The sequence below is a fragment of the Myotis brandtii genome, unplaced genomic scaffold (genome assembly GCF_000412655.1).
Source record: "Myotis brandtii unplaced genomic scaffold, ASM41265v1 scaffold345, whole genome shotgun sequence".
NCBI classification, from domain to species: Eukaryota; Metazoa; Chordata; class Mammalia; order Chiroptera; family Vespertilionidae; genus Myotis; species Myotis brandtii.
The window spans coordinates 1,701,886-1,727,720 of NW_005363283.1; the positions used below are offsets into that span (position 1 = coordinate 1,701,886).

Consider the following 25,835-nt stretch of genomic DNA (forward strand, 5'->3'; position numbering starts at 1 on the left):
TGGCTGAAAGCAGGTATCTGGGGTTTGTTTGACTTCTATAATTGAAACTCTGTTGCCATCACTCGCGCTCTAAGCTCTGAGGCCGTGGTGGCTGAAAGCAGGTATCTGGGGTTTGTTTAGCTTCTATAATTGAAACATTGTTGCTTCCGGAGCTCAGAGCTGGGCCGCGGCAGGCAGGGAACCTTGGCTTCCTCCATCACTGGAGCAAGCGAGCCTCATGTTCGCTTCAGCCGAGTGGCTGCCAGTCACCATCTTTTTTGGCTGTTAATTTGCATATCCTGCTGATTAGCCAATGGGGAGCGTAGCGGAGGTATGGTTAAGGTATGTTATGAGGTGTAAGTACAATATCTGTTAGCTCTTATGTTTTCCATTATTAACTTTGGGGGCCAAAGAGAGTTATAGATGCTTTATATGCTGGGATTAATAATTTCACCTTTTTTTTTTTTAAATTAAGATTTCTCAAATTCTGTGACTGAAAGTGAGGATATTCTGCGGAGCAGTGAAAATCCTAATGGACAATCTCTGGAAAAAACTTACGCACGGAGAGCTCTGATAAGTTTCTTCTTTCCCACAAGTAAGTTCTTGGTTGATTCCCTCCACCCACTGCCAGGGTCCTTGTTTTGAAAATAATAGTTAAATGTTTAGGAGGCAGTATGGTGTATTGGCATTGGAGTGGGATAGACCTGAGTTTTCATCCTGACTCTGCCTGTTGTCTTCGGCAAGATTACCTCTTTGAACTTCAGTGTCCTCAACTTTAAAATGAAAATATTTACCACAAAGAATTGCAAGGAAGAACTGAGACCATATTTTACAGGAACTCCATATGTTTGTTACTCTTTACAAAATAGTTTTCCTTCACAATTATCTAAACCTTTTACAATTTACCTTAATGGCATTGCCTGAAATTTAGTCCCTGACCCAGTTTTGTGAAATCAATATCTTTTGTGGCATTAATCAGGGTGCTGTGTAGCTCTAATGTGCGGAATATACCAGATGTTTTCCCATCTGTTTTAATGATAAAAAGTTCAGGTTTCAAGTCACATCGCCTTTCTGTGATTCTGTATATAATGAGTTTATCAAGCACATGATGACCCCTGAGAATTATTAACCACAAATAACAATGTTTCATTTTGTACAGCATGTGGTGCCCTTTCAAGTAGAAGCTTAAAATAAATTGACATATATGAATTACAAAGATGAAGCTTTCATTAAAAATCATGCAGAATTTATTCTAATAATATTTGATGTACATATATAAGAAAAAATAATTTTCATTGTTTAATTCCAGACTCTAGCACTGAATTCTTCTGTGACCTTGCATAAATATCTCTATACTGGTTTCATGAAATACAAAACAGACATTATAATACCTACCACCAATGAGAATAGCAAAATAAACAAGCTCCTTAAATAAATTAAAAATACTGCCATGGTCAAGTTGAGGGGAGAAAGAGCAATCTGAGAAGGTGGTATGTTGTAAAGCTAAAAGAATGGTTCAGTGAGTGCTTGATGTTATTAATTAAGTAATTTTAATCCTCACCCGAGGATAGGATATGTTTTTATTGATTTTAGAGAGGAAGGGGGGAGGGGAGAGAGAGAGAGAGAGAGAGAGAGAGAGAGAGAATGATGTAAGAGAGAAACATGGATCAATTGCTTCCTGTACATGACCCAACCAGGGATCGAATCAGCAACCTAGGTATGTGCCCTGATTGGGAATAGAATCTGCAATCTTGTGGTGTATGGGATGATGCTCCAACCAACTGAGCCACCTGGCAAGGGCTATGTGTTTATTTATTTAGATGCAGGTTGTAAAACTCATTTTGAGAGTTTTTTGTGAAGATTAGAAATGATGTTTGTAAAGCAAGGTAACTGGCCCAAATATGTGGCCTAGTGAATGGTAGCTATTATCCTATACTAGAGGCCCAGTGCACAAATTCGTGCATCAGTGGGGTCCCTTGGCCTGGCCTGCGGGACCGGGCTGAAACTGGCTCTCTGACATCCCACGAGGGGTTCCAGACTGCAAGAGGGCGCAGGCTGGGCTGAGCCCCCCTCCCCCCACCCAGTGTACGAATGTCGTGCACTGGGCCTCTAGTTTTTTTATAATGCCCAAACAGATTTATTTGTATACATACCAATGAAGAAAAGTAGTCTTCTGTCAAATGGAGAAGATTAAAATTCTTAAGTAGCTGATTTTGGGACCTACTACAATGGAAAGACTTGCTTTATTGTCTTCAGATGTTAGGTCTATTTACAGGCTTTTTAAATGGGTCTTCTCCTGGGGCCTGCTTTTCCACTTCCCAATGATATACAAGCTGGTGTTTCAGGTAGTTTCTGTTCTTTTGTTCATCCAGGTACATTGCCATGAAGCATAAGACATCATATTCATTGTTGGCAGAAGCTATGGTCTTCAGGTCTAGCAAGAGCTTGATTAACTGGTTCTCTAACTCCAGAGCTTATGAGCTTGTATGTTCTCTAGAGCTTGTATGCCAGTTTTCCAGTTATCTATCTCAGGCCTCTTAATCACTGGAAGGCAGATTTTACTCTCACATCCTCTTAGATACCTTAGGAATTGCTTTCCATGTTCCCTCTTCACCTCAGCTTAATTTTCAAACAATGTGGCAAAACGAGGTTCTCCTGGGCCTTCAATGTAATAACAGGCCATAGATAAATAAGCATTACTGATGTGCAGCTCGTAGATGCCACGTGATTAATAGCAAACCTACACTCTTCAGAGAAGAGGTACTGGGCTTCCATCTCAGCTTTAGAAAAAAAAAACACAGGCATATACAGTACTCTGAATGGTAGGTATTATTTTTACCTTAGCTTCATAAATTGCCAGTCTTTAAAGAAGAAGAACATAATAAAATAAACCATGAAGTAAAAGTATGCTTTTAACCATTATGTTGTTATTTGCTTATGTTGAGTATCTTTAAAGTCATCATAAAACATCAATCTGTAGTTGTTAATGACATTGGAGATTGAACGTAATCTAAGCTGGCCTTAAGCAATACTGTGGAGATTTTCTTTTTGAGTAACAATCTGTTATCTTCCTTTTTACCGTAGTTGTCATTTGCTTCTCTTCTAAAGCAGGTTGTTAAAAAAATCGGCATTTGAACTCATGAGTCTTACTAATATAGATTCAAACCTGTATGACTTTATTGCAGTTGCATGAATCTTGGCATTCATGCCATAAATCATTGAATATCCAAAATTATAGTCATAACTTAAGTTCAAAAGGAAGAATCTTAAAATATATGGTAGTGCCAATATGACAAGTGTCCACAGAAAGTAGGTTAGTCCCAATAGTATCACTTACCTTACTCTCTAGCAATAAACTGTGTGAATTTTACTTATGTTCATTCTTACTGATGCATTCAATGAGTTTCTGTGGCTTAATAAAAAAGAATGAAAGAGGGGAGGCCAGGGTCTGGGTGGAGGAAGGCAAAGGGGGAAATGGGAGACAATTGTAATGTCAAAAATAAAAATAAACTATAATCTATATATATATATAAGCCTAAGTGACCATTGGACCACTCTACCATTTGCCCGGTAGCTATGATGTTCAATGACCACCAGGAGGCAAATACTCCGACCAGTTGCGGAGGGAGCCCAATTCCTTGCAGAATCGGCTGTGGGTTAGGTTACTGCTGGGGCACTGTTGGCCCAGAATCTGCTTCACCCGCACCCTAGACCCAGAGATCGGTTTTGGCCCCATCCCCGCAGGCCAGGCCAAGGGATCCCACCAGTGCATGAATCCGTGCAGCAGGCCTCTAGTTTAAAATAAAATAAATGTGTGAGAGGATATCTGTTGCATTAAAAAAGATGTTATTTTAAGGACATTTTTGGCCTATTCTTGTTCATTTATTCTTGTTCATTTTCTGCATTTCATTTAGAATAGAAAGTGTGATGTTAGATAATCTTGTGGTAATTTTTAGTTTAACTCTTATTTTTTCAGCATTCATTGCTATTTGTATGTCATTCAAACTGTTCATTAAATGTACCAGCTTAAATGTTTGTTTTTTCTCTCTCACTAATTATTTTAATTCAGGAAAATAATTATTAATCACATTGAATTTTTTTTTCTTGGATTTTGTTTCTAAAAGCATGCATTGTAAAGGAGAATCAGGAAGTGGAGGCTTGCAATAATCTGCCAAATCTTAACAAGAGTGCATGTTTGGAATACAGATGCTGTTATTCATCATTTGGGACCAAGAACTTCCGCTGTTTTGCCCCATTAAGCAATAGTAAGTTCATCCTTTTACATTTATTGTATGTCTATTTTTAAAAATTGAATAAGCAGGTCACAATGCCATACATTTAAATTTGGCTTTCCCAACTTCACATTTAGTAAATGGGGCTTCCATATCTAAAGAAATACTATCTGTATAATGTCCTGAGGTGGCCAGGCCACCTCATTCATGAGCAGTTTCTGTTTAGCCAATAGATGTGACTATGGAAGTTTGGAATGAGTCTCTTCTTTTGCTTTAGTCACTATCTTGTTCCAAAGATTTCAGACTCTATGAGAGGTAACTCTCATTGCCTGGTAGAATGTACCGAAGAGACATTCCTTAGCTTACTTTTTTCTCCCCATTTACTTACCCTGAATAGACTTCTTCCCATTTATCTTATCTTCTGCACCTCATTATGTGACAGTAGACTTAAGTATTTTTTATTAAGGTCTGTGTATTCATTTATCTTGGTTTTATTATTTTTGAATTAGGTTCTTCTATTAAGATTTTTTTTCTTTTCAACGTTTTGAGAACTAGACAGTCTCTTTTTGCTCCTTCATTTGGATAGTAGGGACATATTACCAGTAAGTCCCATGATGAATATATTTGATATGATTAAACACTAACAGATACCACAAAAAGGATGCATGCAAAGCAATGTCTTAGGTTAATATAGCCCCTATTCAATTTACAGCTCTTTGTTGAACATCTAGTATTAATAATGGGAGATGAAATCTGATCATGAATATAGAATTACAATTTTAACACTGTCACGCAGTGTTTATAATTTATTCATCATTTAGTCTTTATATTATGTGAGAAGAGACATTTGGTTTTTGTAGAGGGAAAATTTGAACCGTGACTTACAATTCCCCAATCATATTAGAATGTATTTCTAAACAAAATATACTTATTCATCTGCAAATTCTTGATATTTATTTAATTAAAGTTTATAATTTGGAAGTAAACATTTAAGAAGCCATTCCTTTATCAAGTTAACTATTCATAGATTAATTTACTCTTTGAGTGCTCTAAGATGTATAACATTTGGCCAAAGAAAAACATATTGAGGCCATAGGAAGAATTATGAATCATAATAATATGTTAAGAGAAACAGTAGGATCATTTTGTTAAGATTTCCATTGGGAGGCATGTATTTAAAGTGTCTACTTTAGTTGTGTTTCAAGAACATTTCATAAACTCCTGCACTTATAAAGGAGCAAGTATATTTACCTATCATATATGAATACCTCCTTATTTTACTTTACTGATACTTTTTATAAAGACTTTATGAAAGAGCTCATATTTGCTTCTCTTAATTCATAAAAATAACAAGATATAATTAAATCAACAGAGCCTTTGCAGATATTCCGGATGTTTGGATTTGGTGTGATTAGCATGATCATCCTGGGATGTCTGCCCATTTATTGCTTTTCTCTTCACTGTAGAAGGTAGGCAAACATAAACTTACATTTGTTGACTACTGAGTATACTTGGATATTTCTGTTTAGACACATTTATTCATACATTCCAGAAACACGGGGATTAAGTTTGGGTCCCTTTTGTTTAAAAAAAGGGAGCTCAGTAAAAATCTAAAAGTAAAATTGCCATAATATTTAAAAATACATGTTATTTTATTTTTCCATAAATTTAAAATATCTTCTTACATAGTCTGCACATTGTCTCATCAAACAAAATACCAATTGGAAGAAAACTTAAATCAGTGAGCTGACTGGGGGTTTTTGAGTGGAAATAGTTTTTAACTGCAAATCAGAAGGATTCCAGCAAGTGTTAGTCTAAATAGATGGTCATCTATCATTGTGCCTTAAAGCCTTGGTCTGTCTTCAAGCTGATTTTTATCAGATTTCCTCTTAGCATCTCATACAAACTTCCAGTGCATTATTGGCATAATGCTTTTAAAAGGCGAAAGATTTATGCGATCTGAAGAGAAACCAGAGTATGCATAATGCTTTTAGTTTATTTTTTAACTAGAGGCCCAGTGCATGGATTCATGCGTGGGTGGTGTCCCTTGGCCTGGCCTGCAGGGATTGGACTGAAACCAGCTCTCTGACATCCCTTCAGGGGTCCCAGATTGTGAGAGGGCAGTTCTCAGGTGGCGTACCGCAGAATTGGGCTCCCTTCTCTCTGGGTCCAAGTGTGTCACCTGAGAACTGCAGCTGCCAAGTCACCTCAGCTTGGCAGCTCCTGCATTGAGCGTCTGCCCCCTGGTGGTCATTGCATATCATAGCTGCTGGTCAGATGGTTGAACAGTTGAATGGTCACTTAGGCTTTTATATATATACTAGGGGCCCAGTGCATGAATTTGTGCACCTTGAAAGGAACTGTGGGCCATGAGGCTGTGGTGGGCACAGGGGCGGGTCTCCGCCAATCCTCTGCACCCCTGCCTGGCCCCTCCTGCCTGGCCCCTGGTCTCCTCTCTGCTGGCAGCCCCGTTCCCGCCACCACCACTCCTATGCATTGACAGCCCCAGCTCTACTCGCACCTGCTGATGGTGCAGAGTGATTGGGACCAGCACCAGCAGCGGGTGGGAGCGGGGCTGGCACTGTCAGAGGGTGCAAGCTGTGGCTGCTGCCCCAATCGCCCCTCAGGAGCAGGGGCAAGTGGAGAAGCCCTCAGGGGCGATTGGGGCCTGCAGCCGCTCATACCCGCTAATGGCACCAAGTGATCAGGACCGGTGCTGTCAGTGGGTGCGAGAAGCAGTTGCTGGCCCGATTGCCACTCAGGAGCAGGGGTAGGTGGAGAAGACCTGAGGGGTGATCAGGGCCGGCAGCCGCCACCTATACCCGCTGATGGCACTGAGTGATTGGGGCCAGCAGCAGGTGCGAGCGGCGGCTCAGGTGCTGGCAGTGGGTGTGAGCGGGGCCAGCTCCAGCAGCAGGTCGGAGTGCTGGGCAGGACCACGGCATGTGGGAGCCAAGATTTTTCAGTAACCACCAGAGGCTAGCCCCGATGACAGCGACCAGTGCCCCGCCTTGGTCTGGCCCCCCCTCTCCCCTGCTCCCCCACCCCTCCAAGGCCGACACCTGCCATATTCCACACTCTGCTGCCTGCTGCTGATATCTGCCATGTTCTGTGCCCGCCCCCTGGTGGTCAGCACACATATAGCGACCAGTTTGGTTGTTCTGCATTTGGTCTATTTGCATATTTGCCTTTTATTATATAGGATAGATAACTCTCCAGCTACTGGGGACAGAGTGGATGTGGAGGAAGAAAGCAGGTTCAGGACTAGGGAGAGGTGAGTGAGGCACTTGGAGCACAAAATCTAAGAAGGCACTCACTGTGAAGTTTGTGCAAATGCAGAGTTGGCTCTAATATGACTCTGAGAGTAATACCTCCTTATATCTTCTGGTAAAGAAAAGGTGCCTGTTGAAGATTAAACATCTTTGATATTTTTATTCACTTTAATAAGAAAGTGGTATTTGGGTTACAAAAATTGATTAGATTTTACTGGAAGATTTAGACATACACATATTACCTTATTTTCTGTAAAGTTCATTATGTCTTTTCTTTCCTTTCCTTTTCTCTTCTTTCTTTTTCTCTTCTTTTCTTTTCTCTTCTTACCTTTTACTTAAGTCTGATGAAGGTGTCATTGTATTTATAGTTAATAGCAACCTCATATTAGTGGAAGCTTAATATATTTTATTGAATAAATGAATGGTTCAAAAAATAAAGAAATACAGTGCATGGAGTTGGCTAGCCTGGAAGGCAGTCCTATAGTAATTTAAACTTTCTCATTGCTCACATCACTTACTCAGAACACTGTGAAGATACTATTGGGTCACAGCCTTTCAGCTCTTCAATTTTCATATGACAGTATATTATTTTCTCAGTTTTTACTTAGTTGCCTATACTGAGTGGGTAATCTCTATTTCTTGGCTGCTCTCATTTTCTTTCTTGTTTCAGGGAATAGGAATGGACTTTCTGAGTCCTCCCTTCTTCCCCCCAAAGCTTGATTTCATATAAAATATAACCCATATATAAAAATGAAGTTATATTTTCTAGAAACTGGTGGCTAGGATTATGCTGTACTATTTAGTCTCTTATATGATAGGACTGATATAATAATTTCATTATGGCATCTTTATTGTGCCTCTGCCAGGGAGTTTTATGGGGATGTTTAGATTTTTCTCTAAAATAAATTGCAAAGGATTATTCCTGATAAGAATATATTTTCTTCTTTTTACACAATAAGAACTGCTTAAGAGACTGGAACAATGTGAAGAGTATATACATATTGAACACCATACATTTCAGTTTACTATGATTAATTAATTAACTTATTTTACTGTTTTGTATAAGAGTGGTATGTATGTTCCTTCAGTCATTCTGAGCTGCTTGTTGAACCCCAGAGCAGGTGTCAGTTTCATCTTTCTGCTTAGCTGAATTCCCAGGAACAGTGGATGGTTGAGGGTAGATGGGCCACTGTCAGCTTTTCCTAGCAAGCTGATTTTAGCAGCAAGGGAAATAATTGTGTTAAACAAAGACCCTGTCCTTGATACCAAACAAGGAGCTAAAATAGAGTTCAAAGCCTGCCAACTCTCTCCCCTTTGTTGGGAAAGATATCTCTTTAGAACTATCCCCTTAAGTTCCTCTTCTTCATTTCAAAGAATAAAGAGATAGATAAAATATTCCAGAAGGTAAAACAAATGTTTGCATAAAAAGAAAATAGATGCAGCAGGAAAAGAAATATGTAGTGGTTTAAAAAAGAAAAAGAAAGAAACCAATCACAGTTTGTCTAAATCAGAAGGGCTAAAAGCCAAATCCAGATGCAGTAACATGATCTGGGCCTCTTTGCTGGAAGAACTCTTGAGAAATTGGGAGATACTCTTAAACTCCTCCTGCTGTATCCTGTTCTATAAGTCAAATATGCATTCCTTCAGGAATAAGATGTTGTAGCTCTCCTCTCTTGACCCTCAGTGGTAAGCCAAAGTAAATTATGTTTTGACATTCCCCTTAACTACTTCTCATTTCTAAGCAGAGGTGGCTTAACTTTGTCCCTGGAATAATCTATAACTGAATCTCTAGTTTACTTCCACTTGACTTGAGTTTAGGTGTGATATGAACCAGTTACACAGAGAACTCAAGTGAGCTTAAACTAGGTGTACATTATAAAAATGGGAGCAGGGAGCATTAAAAAAAAAAAGCTTTGTAAGATTTGCTACTAATAGCCTTATTAAACTCCCCTATAAGATATGTTTTGAAATTTGTTACATCTTCAAGGTTACTTAAGTTCTATTTTTGTTCTCATTAATAAGGATCAGAAGCCTCATTAGGTTTAAGTGTCACTGCTAGGCTTAAGATTTATGTAGGTATGAAGGAAGGAAAAGATCAGGTGGATAGGGACAAAAGGAAGCATGGCAGGGGGTCCTTTAGCAGGGAGAGGGCTAGAGAGATAGAAACATCAATGAGAGAGAGAAACATCATTGATTGGCGGCCTCCTACATACCTCCCACAGGGGATCAAGCCCACAACCTGGGCATGCTCCCTTAACAGGAATCGAACCGGCAACCTCTTGATTCCTGGGTTGATGCTCAACCACTGACCTACACTGGCCGGGCATATTCTGTGCTTTTCTGGATGAATGACTCTTAAATCTGAATCCTGAAATTTTCAACTCTACCTTTTCCATATTTCTACCTGCCCTCACGAATTAGATATTCTGTTAGCACTTTATATGCAACATGTGCAAAACTGAAATTATCTTCTTTTTCTTCCAAATCATCTCCCCTTGACAGCTCTGAATTTCTGTCAGTGATTTCTTTAGTCTCCCAGACTAGAAGTCTTGGAGTCATCTGTGACTATTTACTTTATTTCATCCTTAATATGTAATCTGTTCTCTTAGTCTCCCTGTCATTTTGTTGTTGTTGTTTTCTTTGGAATGAATCTGAAATTTGCCTCTTATCCCATTTTATTGTCACAGCTTAGTCCAGGCCTTGTCATGCTTTCAACTGCTATCCTGGGTAAGTGATTTCAGGAGAGGGGCAAAAGGGTACCAAGGTGTGTTCATCTTCTAGGGCTGCTATAACAAATTACCACAGACTGGATGGCTTAAACAATAGACATTTATTTTCTCACTGTTCTTCAGGCTAGAAGTCCATGATAAAGTTGCCAACTGATTTGGTTTCTGGTGAGGACTCTCTTCCTGGCTTGCAGGTGGCCACCTTCTTGCTGTATTTTCACATGGCCCTTCCTTGATCCATGCAAGAGTGGGGAAAGAGAGAAAGAACAAGTTCTCTGGTTTTTAGCAAAAAAAAATTCCTAAAATTTTAGTTTTTATAATGACACTAATTTTATCAATTGCGGCTCCACCCTTATGAACTTATTTAACCTTAATCAATTTTTTTTGGAGGCCCCATATGCAAACACAACCAAACTTGGAGTTAGGGTTTCAAATATGAATTTTAGGGATACAACCAATCAGTTCAAAACACAAGGCTAGTTAGCATATAAGATCAAAGTCAGGATAGGGGACTGTGGAAGACATCAGAATGAGATGTTTAATCCAAAGAGTTAATATAAGAGTGACAATAACTGGGATAGGGCTGAAAATGATGTTTATAAGATGGCTAGGAGTTGAGTCTCAGAGCAGTTTCCTGGAACTTCAATAGGAATGTATTACAGCTGTGACATTAGGAAGGAGGTAAAGCGTACAGATGCTTGTCAACTCAGTTTGGACATATACTTGGACTCCTAATCTAATTTCCTTCTATTCCAACATGTAAGGTTCTGCCAGAATATCTTTCTAAAATAGTATTATTTCACCCTAGCTAGTTTATCTCAGTGGATAGAGCGTCGGCCTGTGGACTGAAGGGTCCAGGGTTCGATTCTGGTCAAAGTCACGTGCCCAGGTTGCTGGCTCAATCCCAGTGTGGGGCGTGCAGGAGGCAGCCAATCAATGATTCTCTCTCATTATTGATGTTTCTCTCTCTTCCTCTCTCTTCCTCTCTGAAACCAATAAAAATATATTAAAGATAAAATAGTATTATTTCATTTCTATATATCATTCAGGAACTTCTGGATTCTAGGCCTTGTACCAGATGCTATGAAAGATAAAATGCTTAATCAGATCATGTTCTGTGGTCTCAAGTGACACATAGTCTAATAAAGGATATATACAAGTTTATAAGGTAGAAAGTCTCACACCATATAAAAAGGTATAGATAAAAACAATTAGCATGTTTGGCTTTTTCCAGTTTATGTTAACTTTTCATACACATTGTATTATGTGACCTTCAAAACAGAGGTGCAGGGCCCTGGCTGGAGTGGCTCAGTTGGCTGGAGTGTCATCCCATGCATTGGAAGGTAGAAGGTTTGATTCCCGTTCAGGGAACATACCTAGGTTGTGGGTTTGGTCCTCGGTCAGGGCACATATGAGCAACCGAGCAATGTATCTTTCTCACATAAGTGTCTTTCTCTCCCTCTCTCCCTTTCCCTCTTCCTTCCTCTATGGAATCAATAAAATACAATTTAAAAAATTATAAAAAACCCACAGAGGTGCAGGGAGATTTGTTCTCTTGCTCAAGATTACATAGCAAAAAAACAACAACAAGGTTTCCAATCTATCTTCTGAGTTTGTTACTTTTTCTACTATAGGAAATAGCAAGAATAAAAATGTAAATAAAATAACACAATGTCATCTTATTGCTTCAGATTTACTCAAAGGCCTTTAGCTTTCAAAGTTATCTATATTGGACTCATCCTTTAATTCCAATAATAGAACATTCCATGTACCATTTGCTCCAACCAGGGAACTATCTTTATATTCCTTGGCATACACCAGCCTTTATCCTTTCCTCTGCTCTTTACTTTGCCCATGTTGCTCCCCAATCCTGGGATTGTTCTCTACCCGCTTTACTTACTTGCATTCTTTCTGACCTTCAAATTGCATCTGCTTCAATTCTCCCATGAAGTGTTCTACAACTGCTCCAGGTCCCAGTGTTTTCTCTTTTCTTGGAACCTTTTTTTCTGCACTTGTATTCTTATCCACTCTATCTATCTATCTATCTATCTATCTATCTATCTATCTATCTATCTATCTATCTATCTGGCTAATATGCAAAATGTCCCCTCGGGAGTTCGACCAGGAGACCAGGAGTTCAATTGCTTGCTATGATGTGCACTGACCACCAGGGGGCAGCAAGGAACAAAGGAAGGCCCCAGCCAGCAGCTGGCAGCCGGGGAAGGGAGGCCCGGGCCGGCAGCCAGAAGGCCCCATCAGCACTGATTGCCGGCCAGGCCTAGGGACCTTACCTGTGCATGACACCCACTGACGATCAGGGGGCAGACGCTCCAACTGATAGTTTAGCTTGCTGCTGGTGCTGGTGGGCTGAACTGGAAAGTGAGGTGTGAGGTGAGAGCCCTCAGGAAGCTCCCAGGGTTTGGCCCAAGCCCCAGGTGGAGGTGGGCAGGGGCAGGAGCCAGGAGGGACCAGGTGGCACGGAAGGCTGCTACTAGTGATCCCAGAGCCATGGACTGCTCAGCCCTCCGCAGCCTGTGGCGTTCTCAGTGCACAATTTGTAATCTTCAGAGCTGCTTCTTTTTATTTGTTAAGTTTCACTAACTACTCCAGCTCTCCTCCGAGGCCCCGCCTGGGCTCACCCCTGCACAAGTCCACACCACCGCATGGCCTGCACAGCCCCGCCTGCACTGCCTCACTGGCACCACTTCACCTGCCCCGCACATCCCCACAAGTCCCACCCTGCACAGCCTTTGGGGAGCTCCACCCCCAGAGGAGAAAGGGGGAGGCTGCAGACAGGAGGTCGCAGGAGGAGGGGGCAGAGCAGGGCCCACCAAGTTAGATGGAGGGGAGGGAGGGAGAGACCCCACAGGACTGGGGACAGAGATGGGCGGGGAAGAAGGGCTGTGCGGAAGTGTCACCCTTGGTTGAAATAGAAATCCTGACACTATTTTATAGACCTCAGCAGATGTGTGTGTGGCGGGGGTACGGAGACAAGAGGGTATGAGGGGACTGGATGGATGGAGAGCAGCGACGTTTGATTCATGACCTATTTATTTTTATTTTTGTTAATATATTTTTATTGATTTTAGAGGGGAAGGCAGAGGGAGAGAGAGATAGAAACATCAATGATGAGAGAGAGTCAATCTGCTGCCTCCCGCACGCCCCCTACTGGGAATTGAGCCCACAACCCAGGGATGTGCCCTTGACTGGAATCAAACCCAGGAACCTTCAGTCCACAGTGGCTCTATCTGCGGAGGCAAACCATCTAGGGCGACCCATGGCCTATTTAAAACCGCTGCAGTAGGCTGAGCAGGGGTCTTACCACAATGCTGTTACCTGATAATGAAGGTGTCTCTCCTTATGTTGGGGTAATTGGAACTGCAGGGAAGTAAAGGCACACCCATGGAGCCTGCAAAGAGTTTCCATGCACATAATGCAATCTACTTTGTGTGGCAGCTGAAGAGGGTGAGCAGAACCTTGGAAGGACATGAGGTCTCCAGGACCAGGGGTTGGAGGGAAAGTGCGTGCCAAGCATTCTGCACCCTGAATTACAATCTATATATATAAAAGCCTAATATGCTAAGTGTCTGACCGGCCAGTTGACTGACCAGTCGCTATGATGTGCACTGACCACCAGGAGGAAGATGCTCCAACCAGTAGGTTAGCTTGCTGCTGGGGTCTGGCTGATCAGGATTGGGTGAGACGGGGCCGGACATGCCCTGGAGCCCTCCTGCGGTCCCTCCCGCAGTCCCTCCCTGGCCACTGACCCCAGTCAGCCCCAATTGGACTGGGTGAGATGGCCCTGATTGGCTCCGATCGCTGGCCAGGTGGAGGGACCCCACCCATGCACGAATTTTGTGTACTGGGCCTCTAGTTTAACGTAATTATCCTTTTTGTTATTAGTTTTCTTTCTCTGGCTAAATTGAAATTCCTGTGAGGATAAGGAACCAAGCTTCTGTACTCCTTTGAGTTTAGAGCTGTGGTTTCCAAAATGGGGTCCCTGTACTAGTATTATCCACTTCCTCCTCTGAGAACATGTAATATATACATGTTCTCAGGTCACACCACAGATCTACAGAATCAGAAATTCTGGGCTTAAATCCAGAAATTTATGTTTTAAACAAGTCCAGTAAGTGAGTCTCATGTACATCCAGATTAAAGAACCACTGGCCTCTAGACCATGTGGTAGGCAACTCAGTAAATAATGATTGGAATAATCTAGTTATTCATTCCCTGGATTTGCTATCTTTGTGATGTTGCAAATGGTAACTTAAACTTATAAACTTTCCTATCTATAAAATTGATGTTATGTTTTTAACTGCTTTAAAAATATATTTATGTAATGAATTAGAGTTTGTTAAGAAACATGGAGAAATCAACCTTCTAGACTAGTGTTTCTCAAATTCTGATATTTAGATGGCTTCTATGGAAGTAACCTTGGGAATATTTAATGATACAGATTCCCAGGCTTTACCCAAGAGATTCTGATTTAAGAAGTCTGTGGTTTGTTTCTGACATCTTTAAAGCACTCCACCTCAATCTAGTATGCAGGCCATTTGGAACTATTCTAGACTCCCCAGTTCAATAATTTATTCATAATTTCTTTCTGCAAATATTTATTAAGATTCTAATTTGGTCTAGGCATTTGCATGACGTTGTGTTCTTCTCCATTGATCATCTCTTGGGCAGCCCCACTGTCCATGTTATGAGCCATCTAACCCCATATCTCAGAGTTCCCTAATGTACTCATTTCTGAGGAATCTCTCCTGTATTCTGCATTGGCCACCATTTTTTATGCTCACATCCAGAACCTTAACATTCATAAAAAATTAAACCACTGAGTCTCTGAAATCTTAAACTTCAAAATCCTACTCTTTAACAAAGGTGCCTTGTCCTCTAGGTATTTCCTGTCTTTATCCTTGCTATACCTGTACTCATTGAGACCTCCAGGCTCTTTAATTCTCTGTATTCCCCTAGTCTTCTATATTTTTAACATAATCTGATTTCTTTAACTAGCCTAGATCCTATTGCCTGATACTTTAATCCATTCTTTCCACCCCATTTATTTCATTGCAACTGAATCCACACACCACTTCTCTGGTCCTAGATCTAGGCTTCTAGGAATTCCCAGAGAAAGGAATTCTCACAATTATATAGATCTGTATCACTAGAAATTCACAGTGGGCCAATTTAGTGTTTCTAGGCACACCAATCCGCTTGATGTTAACAAACAACATGCTGCCTCACCATCTGAGCTTTTTACACAGTGCATTTGCCCACTGATTGAAATGTTCTTATATATCTCCCCTTCTTCCTCTCTTTTATTTGGTTAACTCCACTCAGAATGTAGGCCTCAGCTTAGATGTCACCTGCCCTAGAAAGTATACACCAAACCTCCTGCCCAGACTGGGCCAGGCTTCTTCCTGTTTAACTCCTACCAGTCTTTGCTTACTTCTTTTGGATTATCTCAGTGTGATATATTTATCAGCCTATATATCTGTCTTCCCTTCTAAATTTTATGCTCCTTGAGGGCAGGTCCCATGCCTTATTCATCTTTATTTCTGTAGTATTTAGAATAGTGCTTATTTCATAAATGAGCAAATGTGTCAGTGAATGAATGGATATGGGATAAGTTGATCTGTACATTTAAAGTATGAGTATATTGGCCACAATATATGACATTTTAATGAAAAAAAAGAAATTCTTTTCTAGGACACTGAACAAATATTTTCACCCCTACTTTCCACCTGGGGCATTCTCATTACATATTGGCTAGAATATCTAACTTTGGATCTCAGTAATACATGTTAGAAGGCTGAATCTAAAACCAAGTCCTCTGCACCTAGACCAGTGCAATGAGTTTTGAAACAATAAAGCTGTGTTACTGTTTTTGTTGTTAATTAAGGTGAAATGCAAACCACTAAATTTAAAATAAAATTTATGGATAAAGAAAACATAGAGCCATTTTCATCATGTGAAGTAAGACATATTAAAGACATGGCATTAAGAAAAGTATAAGCCCCCAATTTTTATCTAAAATTCTGAAATTCAAATAGTTCTGCAAATCTAAAGCTTTTTTCCTAATCATTTGGCACCAAACCTTGATGTGACCTGACCTAATATACTTTCTAGTTGCCATTTCATGCTTAGAGTAAATATTCATATATTTTATTGTAGAAATATTACTGTGCTTAATCATGATCCCAAGACTGCATGGGAATGTCATGTATATTCAGTATGTTATGTCATATTGCTTTTTTAAAATCCAAAATATTCTGTCAGGTCAGTACTAGACTATTAGGGGGAACACTTCATAAGTTATGTAAATGTCTAACCAGTGTGTTGTAAACCTGAAACTAATTTAATATTGAATGTCAGCTGTAATTGAAAAATAAAAAAATTCAAAATATTCTGCATTCTGAAACACATATATAGTTGCTTCAGTTATTATTTTTTGAGACTGTAGTTAACAACACTACAATATAAAGAGGCCACAGATAAATCATATAAATATAAATTTGGCCTTCACCCAGTACTTCTTTTATGCCTGGAGACTATTTTTATGATTAATTGAGAAAAAGATATGTATTTGCTCCATATCTGTCTTACCTAGTGGAGCTCAGTGACACCCAGTAATGAAGTTTTAGTGGAGAAAAGTGAGTATTACCTTCAAAGTCATCATTTTAAAGGCAGGCTTATCTATCTCTGGGCCCTGTATGCTCAGAACCTGATTGCTCCTATTCCATGCATTGAGCTGAGGATAGGAATGCATTTGTTATTAACTCTTAATAATATTACTTGCAAATCTTTCTTCCTTTATTTCTCTTATGGGTTTCCATCCTTATCTCTGCTTTGAGCATTCCTTTTTTTCCCCTTCACTTGTGTTTAGAGAGTGAAAACTCTATAAGCATGTAAATCAACATAGTTTCTGAACCCTCTTTGGTTTCCAGGCTCTGTAGATTATTTAAAGTTACAAGGTACAGCTTTAGCCTGAAGTTATTTCCAAGCTCCAAGGGGAAAAAGAGACAGGTTAGCATAGTAGGTGAGAGATTGTGCTTTAGATCTAGGCAGGTCTGGATTTGAATCCTGGCTATACCACTGGGTAATCTGGTAACCTCGGGCAAGTTACTTTCCTTCTTGGTGCCTCAGTTTCCTCATCTGAAAATGTAAATTATGAAAGAAATACTTGCCTCATTAAGTCTTAATGAAGATTAAATAAGATCGTGCACATATAGTACTTATACACAAGCCTTGGCACACACTTCTCATTACTAGTCATTATTCACTAATGCTGCAGTGTGGTTTAATGGAAGAGTCTGTACTTTAGAGTCAGGCAGACCTAGCATCTCCATTTACCACTTCTGTGTGACCTTGGATAAGTCATCTAACCTCTTTAAGCCCCAGTTTAATCACTTGCAAAATAGGAAACACAATATTCACCTTCTAGGGTTGTTGTGAGGATTAAATGAGAATAAATTATATAAAGCATCTGGCCAAGTTCTTGGCCTATCATAGAATCTCAAGGACCCCCTTCCACCTACTGTCCACACAAATGCAAAGAAGTATAGGACTGAATACCAGAGATAGTAATAGTTAGTGAAAGTGAAAAATTATAAAATTATAGATAATAATATAATGTGAACTATTACTATTTAGTATTGAAATTCATAGAAGGAAGGAATCCTTGTAGGTTAGGAGTGAAAACGGGAGACCTCTTAGAGAAATAATATATAAGCTGAGCCTTGAAATGTGGGTGATGTTGTCAGCAGAGGGAAATAGGACAGCATTACTGTTGAAGAGGATGAAATGATCAAAAAGACACCTAATAGATTAATAATAATGGTAATAATGAAAAATATGAGTGGGCCAAGTGTAATATTTTCTGTTAGATATTTAAATTCAGTGAGTTAAACAGTCAGGTTGGAATGTGTAGAGAGTTATGTGGGCAAATGGCCTTTTCCTTATAACATGCCAGTAGTTATTGTTCTATCACTGTTGAGAAACAAGGTTTCACTTTGAACTTTTAATATTACAGCAAATGGGTCTATCCTTTACGAAGAAAAGCTAAAAGGATTTTCAAGAAGTTGAAGAAACAAAGAAACAAACTAAAGAGGGATGCTGAAATGTTAAGGGCAGCAATCGAAAATGAGGAAGGATTAAGTGAGGAAAAGGAACAAGAGGATGAAGGTAATGCCAATAGAATATAAAGTTGAAGCACTTCATATTTTACTCTTGTTACCATTATCTTGGTTCATTTAATGTTTACTTTTTACCACAGATGTTAGGACCATAGGAGTATCAACTTCTGAAGTGATAATATCGCTAGGGATATTTAGATGATAGGAAGGTGGACAAGAAATGTACAAACTTATTTGTGTGCCACATTATTGGTATACGTTGCTCAACCCTTCATGGGAACGAAGAAATGGAATCTGGCCTCTCTGACTCTGAGACTCCATGATAGACACATAGATACTCTTGCAAAATAATAATGGGCCATACTCCCCCATAGACCACACCACATATCTAGAGGACAGAGCATATAGCCTCAGGAGTCTGACAGATCTGGGATTGAATCGGCTGTCTGCTCTCCAAACTTATCCAATGCAGTATTAGAAGAAGCTGAGAGAGGGGATTACAAAATCATACACTAGGGATGACCTGGGCCTCACTTGTGCATGCTTACATATCCCTTACCCTTGGCCTGGGTCTCCTCTTACAATAACTGTGAAGAATGAAGTAAGAATAAAATGGTTGGTGAGAAAAAAGGTATACTTCATGGAATAGAGTACTGGACTTGGAGTCAGGAAACTTAGGCCTTTAACTAGTGGTGTTTCCATAGGCAAGTAAACTTTCAGCTCATTAATACCATCACCTGAAGTTTTTGTGTCGCTTAACCAATATAATGCATGCACAAATGCTTTGAAAATTGCAACATGTAATTCAAATTTAAGGTGTTCATTTCTAACCCCAGTTACAAAGAAGCAGAAGAGTGGAATAACCATTGAATTTAGTATCAGGAGACTCTGGCTCTAGTCCCAGTTATGCTATTATTTACAGTGGGAGCTTGGCTAAGTCTCTTAACTTCCCTGGGCCTCAGTTTACCAAATTGTGAAATGAGAGGTTTGGATTGGATGAGTAGGAAAATTGACTTATCTCAGAAGAAACAAAAGAAAATCTTTATACAAAGTATTATGTATATGATACTATTCATATAAGGTAACATAATAAGTATATATAGTAATCATACATGCATATTATTACATATACCTATATATTACTTTGTACATAGTTTAATGAAATACATAATGCATATATGTATATAGACATACGCACACATATATTACATTATAGCTAGATTAACAATACAAACTCTGTGGCTATTTACTGGGGCATAGAAGTTAACTTTTTTATTACAAAATCTTCATTGTGAGATAGCAGATTTTGTCTGTATGTCTCACAGTAATATAAGATGATATATTGGTAAACTGAAAATGCATGCTAATCATAAATTTCAATATATAGAGATTGAGAAATTTGTTGCAGTCATTTCCTTTTATAACAAAGTGTGATGTATATATGGTAGTCCTTTCAAGTTGTTTAACTCTGGTTTACTTTTCTCCTGTAGCATGAGAAGAATGCAAACCATTCAGAGAAGACTTAACCTGATGGAGCATTTTAGAAGGATAAAAATTAGTCCTCAATTTTGTCATGTTTACTTCTTAAAATAAAGTTCATAGTTCTGTTTCTGTGCATCAAACCAGAATCTGAGCTCTTTTCATTAAAAATAATTTCAACAGAATTTTAAAAAACATACGAAAAGCACTCTTGGCATTTGAGGTCCTAGATGGTAATGGCAGAGATTTCATACTGTTATTCACCTTCTAGTAAAGTGGGTTAAAAACAACAACCAGTGATTATATTTCACCATATATGATACTCTTTATTTTAAGGAAAATATGTAAAAATATTTTGTAGTAAGGTTCTTCTTTTTATTTTATAACATAACATTTTTTCACCATAAAAGTAAGGCATACTCATTATAGAATATTTGGTAAATAAGGTTATGTGATTATGTAGAAGAAAGAAAAAAGTTCCCACTACACAGAGATGAACACTGTTGTTATGGTATGTTTTCTTTACATTTTAAAGAAAACAATTGTATTCTGTGACATACATAAATTGATATTTTAAAAATTTATATCTTATTTTATGATTCACTTTCCCCTTTTGAAATGTTTGGGGCTCAAGTTTACCTGGGCTTGTGGTTCATTCATTCAGTGAACATGAATTGAGCTCCTGCTATGGGCCATGAACTTTCTATGTGCTAGAGATATAGTCATAGGCAAGATCTTGCCTATGACTATATCTCTAGCACATAGAAAGGCCTAGTCACTAGGCCTTTCCTTCGTGGAGCTCTACAGTCCAGCTGTGGAGGAAGCTAGTAAAGAAGTAATGACAGGGCTATAATAGGAGTACCAAGTTCCATGAGAACACATAGCAGGAGCACATAGCCCAGACTTCAAGAAGAGACATAAAATTAAAAGGAGAATCAACAGGTGTTTGCCATATAATCACTGTGTCATAGGAGGAGTATCTCAGGTACAAAGGCCCAAGTGCATGGAGTATTTACAGCACTGCAAGTTGTTCAGGATGGCAGCAGCTCGACTTAAATGTTAGATCAGAATATAATGCACATTAATAAGTTGGGTTTTATCCTCTGGACAGAAGGGACCCAATGAAGGGTTTTAAGCAAAAGAATTATATTCTAAAATCTATATCATTAGAGATTAATCTGTGTGTTGTTTGGAGAATTGGAAGCGAGCAACACTAGTGTCAAAGGAACCAGTTGTGAGGCTGTTGTATTAATATGGTGTGTGTGTGGGAAATTGATGGGGTTTAAAAGGGAGTATGACTTTCCGGCTTCTAAATGATGGCCCAAATGTAAAAATAGTGGTGCTATTGACTAAGATGGGACACTTGAGAAGGGTTGGTTTGGCAGGGGAAGATTAATCATATTTGGATAGGGTTTTTGAAGTACCTATGGGCCATCTAGGGAGGGATGACTAGTTGACAGATATATGTGTCTGGAGCTCAGGAAAAGGTCTGTTTTGATAGTTTAGGAGTCATCGATATATAGATGATAATTGAAGGCACGGTGAATGATTGATTTAAACCAGAAAGAATATGAAAAAAGGAAGTTAGTGGAATAGAATGCAGAGAACAAAAGCATTAGAAGGATGGTCAGAAGTAGTGTAGCTGTCAGTGGAGAATGAGAGGGATGAGGATAAGCAGGAGAGATCAGTATAATGAAATCCAAGAGGAAGGCATGCTTCAAGGTGGAGGGAGTGTGATCAATAGTACCAAAATGCGGTTACATTTCCACTGGATTTAGTAACATAGAAGTAATTAGTGCATTTGGCAATAGCAATTTCAGGGAAAAGGTAGGAGCAGAAACTAGATAATGAGTTGCAGTGACAGAGAGGTGAGAAAGTGAAAGCAGAGAGTGTAAACAACCTGTTGAAGAAGTTTCACTGTGAAGGGAATCTGAAATAAAGGTGCAGTAATTGATTGTAGTATAGGATAGGGAGAAGAACTTTTTTTTTGATAGAAGAGTAGAGAAACAGTGAATGTAAAGGCTTGGGTTGTAAGGAAGTTTCAACTTGCCTTCCTGATCCCCAACTTTCCCTGCTGTTTTTTTCCCATAGCATTATGGTATGCTCTTGTTTCCTTTGTCAAATATTAATTGACTATAACAGCATGTGTTTATTTCCAGGCTCTTTGTTCTGTTCCATTGATCTACATGCCTGTTCTTGTGCCAGTACCAGGCTGTTTTAATTACAATAGCTATGTAGCATAGTTTCATATCCATTATTGTGATCCCTCCAACTTTGTTCTTTCTAGAGATTGCTGAGGCTTTTCCCAGTTTTTCTTTTTCTTTCTTTTTTTTTTTTTTGGAGCGGGGGCGGGGGTCCATAAAAATGTTTGGAGTATTCTAGTTCTGTGAAATATGCTATTAGTATTTTTTTCTTTTGTTTTAATTTAAATTCTTTATTGTTTAAAGTATTACATAACTCTCCTTTTTCCCCCAGTGACCTCTCCCCAGCCGCTCCCACACTGCAGAACATGCCCTCACCCCTCTACTGTCTGTGTCAATTGATTATGTTCATATGTATGCATACAAGACCTTTGGTTGATCACTTACCCCCCTGCCCCATCCCCCCTCATTCCCTCTTAAGTTGGATGGTCTGTTCGATGCTTCTATAATTCTGGCTCTATTTTTGTATGTCAGTTTAGGTTGTTCATTATATTCCACAAATGAGTGAGATCATGTGATATTTATCTTCCTCCGACTGGCTTATTTTGCTTAGCATAATGCTCTCCAGTTCTATCCATGCTGTTGCAAATGGTAAGAGTGCCTTCTTTTTTATAGCAGCATAGTATTTTATTGTGGAGATGTACCACTGTTTTTTTTTAAATTCATTCATCTTCTGATGAGCACTTAGGCTGCTTCCAAATTTTAGCTATGGTAAATTGTGCTGCTATGAACATAGGGGTGCATATATCCTTTCTGATTGGTGTTTCTGGTTTCTTGGGATACAGTCCTAGAAGTGGGATTACTGGGTCAAATGGAAGTTCCATTTTTACCTGGAAGTGGGATTACTGGGTCAAATGGGAGTTCATTTGACATTTTTTGAGATTGCATACTGTTCTCCACAATGGCTGCACCAGTCTGCATTCCCACCAGCAGTGCACGAGGGTTCCTTTTTCTTCACATCCTCACCAGCATTTCTCATTTGTTGATTTGTTGATGATAGCCATTTTGACAGGTGTGAGACGGTATCTCATTGTTGTTTTGATTTTCATCTCTCTGATGATTAGTGACTTTGAGCATGTTTTCATATGTCTCTCAGCCTTCTGTATATCTTCTTTAAAAAAGTGTCTATTTAGGTCCTTTGACCATTTTTTGATTGGATTGTTTATCTTCCTTTTGTTAAGTTGTATGAGTTCTATGTAAATTTTGGAAATTAAACCCTTATCTGAAATAGCATTGGCAAATATATTCTCCCATGCAGTGGGCTTTATTGTTTTGTTGATGGTTTCTTTTGCTGTGCAGAAGCTTTTTATTTTGATGTAGTCCCATTTGTTTATTTTCTCCTTAGTCTTTATTGCCCTAGGAGTTGTATCGGTAAAGATATTGCTACAACATATGTCTGATATTTTGCTACCCATGGAGTCTTCTAAGATTTTTATGGTTTCCCGTCTTACATTTAAGTCCTTTATCCATTTTGAGTTTGTTTTTGTGTATGGTGTAACTTGGTTAAAGTGGTTACCAATGGACTTTTCCATTGTAAGAGTACATTTGTTCTTTTATTAAAAGCAATCTGTGAATAGCCAGACTCACTTAAAAATAGGGACCCAAATAAATAAAATCAGAAATGAAAGAGGTGAAGTAACAACTAACACCATAGAAATACAAAGGATTGTAAGAAAATACTATGAACAACTATATGCAAACAAACTGTTCAACCAGGACAAAATGGAAAAATTCCTAGAAAAATACAATCTTCCAAACCTTAATCAGGAAGAATCAGAAAACCTGAATAGGTGGGTAACAACGAGTGAAATTGAAGCAGTAATCAAAATAATCCCAGCAAACAAAAGTCATGGACTAGATGGCTTCATAGATGAGTTTTACCAAACATTCAAAGAAGAACGCTGAGGTATGATCCCTCTATTCCCCTTTGCTGAGAGTGTTTATCAAGAAAGGGTGTTGGATTTTTGTCAAATGCTTTTTCTGCATCAATTGATGTGATTATGTGATCTTTGCCTCTCAATTTCTTTATGTGATATATCACATTTATTGATTTGCAGATACTGTACCATCCTTACCATCCCCTGAGTAAATCCCAGTTTGTCATGGTGTATGATCTTTCTAATGTAATGCTGGATCCGATTTGCTAGAATTATGTTGAGGATTTTAGCATATATGTTCATCAGGGATATTGGCCTGTAGTTCTCTTTCTTTGTGTAGTCTTTATCTGGTTTTGGAATTAGGGTAATGCTGGCTTTGTAGAAAGAGCTTAGGAGTGTGGCTTCCTCTTTAATATTTTGGAATAGTCTGAGGAGGATAGGTTTTAGTTCTTCTTTGAATGCTTGGTATAATTTCCATGGAAAGCTGTCCGAAACAGGGCTTTTGTTTGCTGGAAGATTTTTGATCACTGCTTCAATTTCTTCAGTAGTTATTGGCCGCTTCAGGTTTTTTTTTTTCTTCCTGATTGAGTTTTTGGAGCTTGTATTTTTCTAAGAATATGTCCATCTAGGTTGTCCATTTTGTTGGAACAGAGTTGCTCATAGTACTTTTTCATAATCCTTTGTATTTCTGTGAGATTAGTTGTTGCTTCACCTCTTTCATTTCTGATTTTGTTTATTTGGGTCCTCTCTCTTTGCTTCTTGGTAAGCCTGGCTAGAGTTTCATCAATCTTGTTTACCTTTCAAAGAAGCAGCTCTTGGTTTTATTGATCTTTTGTAATGTTTTTCTGTTTGTTTGTTTTTTGTTGTTGTTCTCCATGTCATTTATGTCTGCTCTGATCTTTATTATTTCCTTCCTTCTGCTTACTCTAGGATTTTCTTGTTGCTCTTTTTCTAACTCTGTGAGTTGTAGGGTTAGATAATTTATTACCATTTTTTCTTATTTTTTGAGGTAGGCCTGTAGAGCTATAAACTTTCCTTTCAAGACTGCTTTCCCTGTGTCCCATAGATTTTGGATTGTTGTGTTTTCATTGTCATTTGTTGCCAGTATGCTTTTTATTTCTTCTTTGACCTCTTTGGTAACCCAAAATTTGTTTAATAGCATGCTATTTAGCCTCCAAGTGTTTTTTTCTCATTGTTTTTATTGTAGCTGATTTCTAATTTTATGCCATTGTGGTCTGAGAAAATGCTTGATATTATTTCTATCTTCTTGAATTTGAAGAGACTTTGCCTGTGCCCCAATATATGGTCTATCTTTGAAAATGACCCATGTGCACTTGAGAAGGAAGTATATTCTGTGGCTTTGGGGTGAAATGTTCTGAAGATGTCAATTTATTCCATCCAATCTAGTGAGTCATTTAGGATTGATGTTTCTTTGCTGATTTTTTTTGTTTAGAGGATTTATCCAGTGATGTTAGTGGGGTATTAAAGTCATCTACTATGACTGTATTTCTGACAATGTTCCCTTGATATCATCCAGAAGTTTTTTAATGTATTTAGATGCTCCTGTATTGGGTCCATATATGTTTACCAGAGTTACATCTTCTTATTGAATTGCTCCCTTTAGTATTATGAAGTGGCCTTCCTTCTCTCTTGTTATGGCCTTCACTTTGAGGTCTAATTTGTCAGATATAAGTATTGCTACCCCAGCTTTTTGTTTTTTGTTTTGTTTTCATTTCCATTTGCCCGAATTTTTTTTTCCATCTCTTCACTATCAGTCAGTCTGTGTGAGTCCTTTGTTCTGAGGTGGGTCTCCTGTAGACAGCAGATATATGGGTCATGTTTTGTTATCCATTCTGCTACCTATGTTTTACATTTACATTTAAAGTTATTATTGACTAGAGGCCCGGTGCACAAAAATTTGTGCACTGGCG

At 38.8% G+C, this 25,835-nt stretch overlaps 1 protein-coding gene across 1 annotated transcript in view; it reads left to right on the forward strand.

Moving 5' to 3' along the window:
* FMR1NB (fragile X mental retardation 1 neighbor) overlaps nt 1-19,245 on the forward strand; it is a 22,544-nt gene extending 3,299 nt beyond the window's left edge. The window contains exons 2-6 of the mRNA XM_014544011.1: nt 455-574; nt 4,104-4,244; nt 5,584-5,680; nt 18,245-18,396; nt 19,184-19,245. Coding sequence (XP_014399497.1) covers nt 455-574; nt 4,104-4,244; nt 5,584-5,680; nt 18,245-18,396; nt 19,184-19,245 — 572 coding nt within the window. The remainder of the gene's footprint in view (nt 1-454; nt 575-4,103; nt 4,245-5,583; nt 5,681-18,244; nt 18,397-19,183) is intronic.
* The last annotated feature ends 6,590 nt before the right edge of the window (nt 19,246-25,835 follow it).